General features: G+C 35.2%; 2 protein-coding genes across 2 annotated transcripts in view; one reads left to right on the top strand and one right to left on the bottom strand.

The window, feature by feature from the left end:
* The window catches only part of ETFDH (electron transfer flavoprotein dehydrogenase), a 40,851-nt gene that overhangs the window by 1,257 nt on the left and 38,462 nt on the right, over nucleotides 1-1,132 (bottom strand). The gene's annotated exons all lie outside the window — the stretch shown is intronic.
* The window catches only part of PPID (peptidylprolyl isomerase D), a gene marked incomplete at its 3' end in the record, with an annotated part of 11,915 nt that overhangs the window by 2,804 nt on the left and 7,979 nt on the right, over nucleotides 1-1,132 (top strand). The window contains exon 3 of the mRNA XM_019667498.1: nucleotides 527-633. Within this exon, the coding sequence (XP_019523043.1) occupies nucleotides 527-633 (107 nt within the window). The remainder of the gene's footprint in view (nucleotides 1-526; nucleotides 634-1,132) is intronic.

Here is a 1,132-nt window from a genome sequence, read left to right as displayed (position 1 = left end):
TGACACCAAGTGATTATATTTGCTGAAGTACTTCCATTACGGTATAATAAGGCTACTGGGAGTAATTGGTTTTTATTCAGAAGACATTATTGAGTGACTAACATGTGCCCGGCCAAGCACGTAGTAACAAGGATGAAAAAAGGAGTTGCTGTACTTAACTGTTTGCTGAAAAAAAGAGATCATTGTGATTTATGTTATAAAATATATTTTACTGAGGGAGAAAAATTAGGAGATCCAACTTTGGGGAAGAGCTTTATTGGAGAGGTGCCATTTGAACTAGTTCCATGAGTGTTAGTGGGGTATCAGGCAGTAAAAGCTGTTTGGACTCTGTGAAAAGTCTTGAAAGAGTCAAGTGGTGCGGAAAGACAGAGTGACATGACTGGAGTCGTGTTTTAGAAAGTTGTCTTTATTATCACATATTCATTAGTTAACACTGCCGAAACCATCCGTAATCACATATTCATTAGTTAACATTGCCGAAGCCATCCGTATCTTAGTTTCTCATAGCTATTTTCCTTTTTTGTAGTTATTAAGAAATTTATGATTCAGGGTGGAGACTTCTCAAATCAGAATGGGACAGGTGGAGAAAGTATTTACGGTGAAAAATTTGAAGATGAAAATTTCTATTACAAGGTAAAGTAGACAAAAATGCATGTTTATTATAATATAGGATGTTATGTGTGCATACTTGTTGATACCAATAAATGCTTAGATTTTTTTTTTGTAAAAGGTATATTTGTAAATATGCATCTTTGATATGGACAAATTTCATTCAGTAATGATTTTATTTGGCAAAAATACTATAGTTATATTAGTATGATCCAGGTTTACATACTTCAGTAATGCCAATAAGTTTTTAAGTGTGGCCACCATATGGCAAAATTGTTTCCAGGAAAAATGTTCTCATGTTGGAAGGATGGTAACTTGTGCATCTTTATGCTTGAATTTGAAGAGCAACAAAACCATTGCTAATATCCAGGATGTCAGGGGATTTGCAAACTAGAGGATATGGTTAGTGGCCAAGCTCCTAAAGGACAGGAGTGCTGCCTGTGCCTTCTTACCTTCATTGTCCCAAGATGTAATCGGGATGTATTGCATCATTCAAGTTTTAAGAATGGACAAGTAAGTACAA

The sequence above is a fragment of the Hipposideros armiger genome, unplaced genomic scaffold (assembly GCF_001890085.2).
Source record: "Hipposideros armiger isolate ML-2016 unplaced genomic scaffold, ASM189008v1 scaffold_498, whole genome shotgun sequence".
Taxonomy (NCBI): Eukaryota; Metazoa; Chordata; class Mammalia; order Chiroptera; family Hipposideridae; genus Hipposideros; species Hipposideros armiger.
This window is presented reverse-complemented; position numbering and strand designations above follow the sequence as displayed.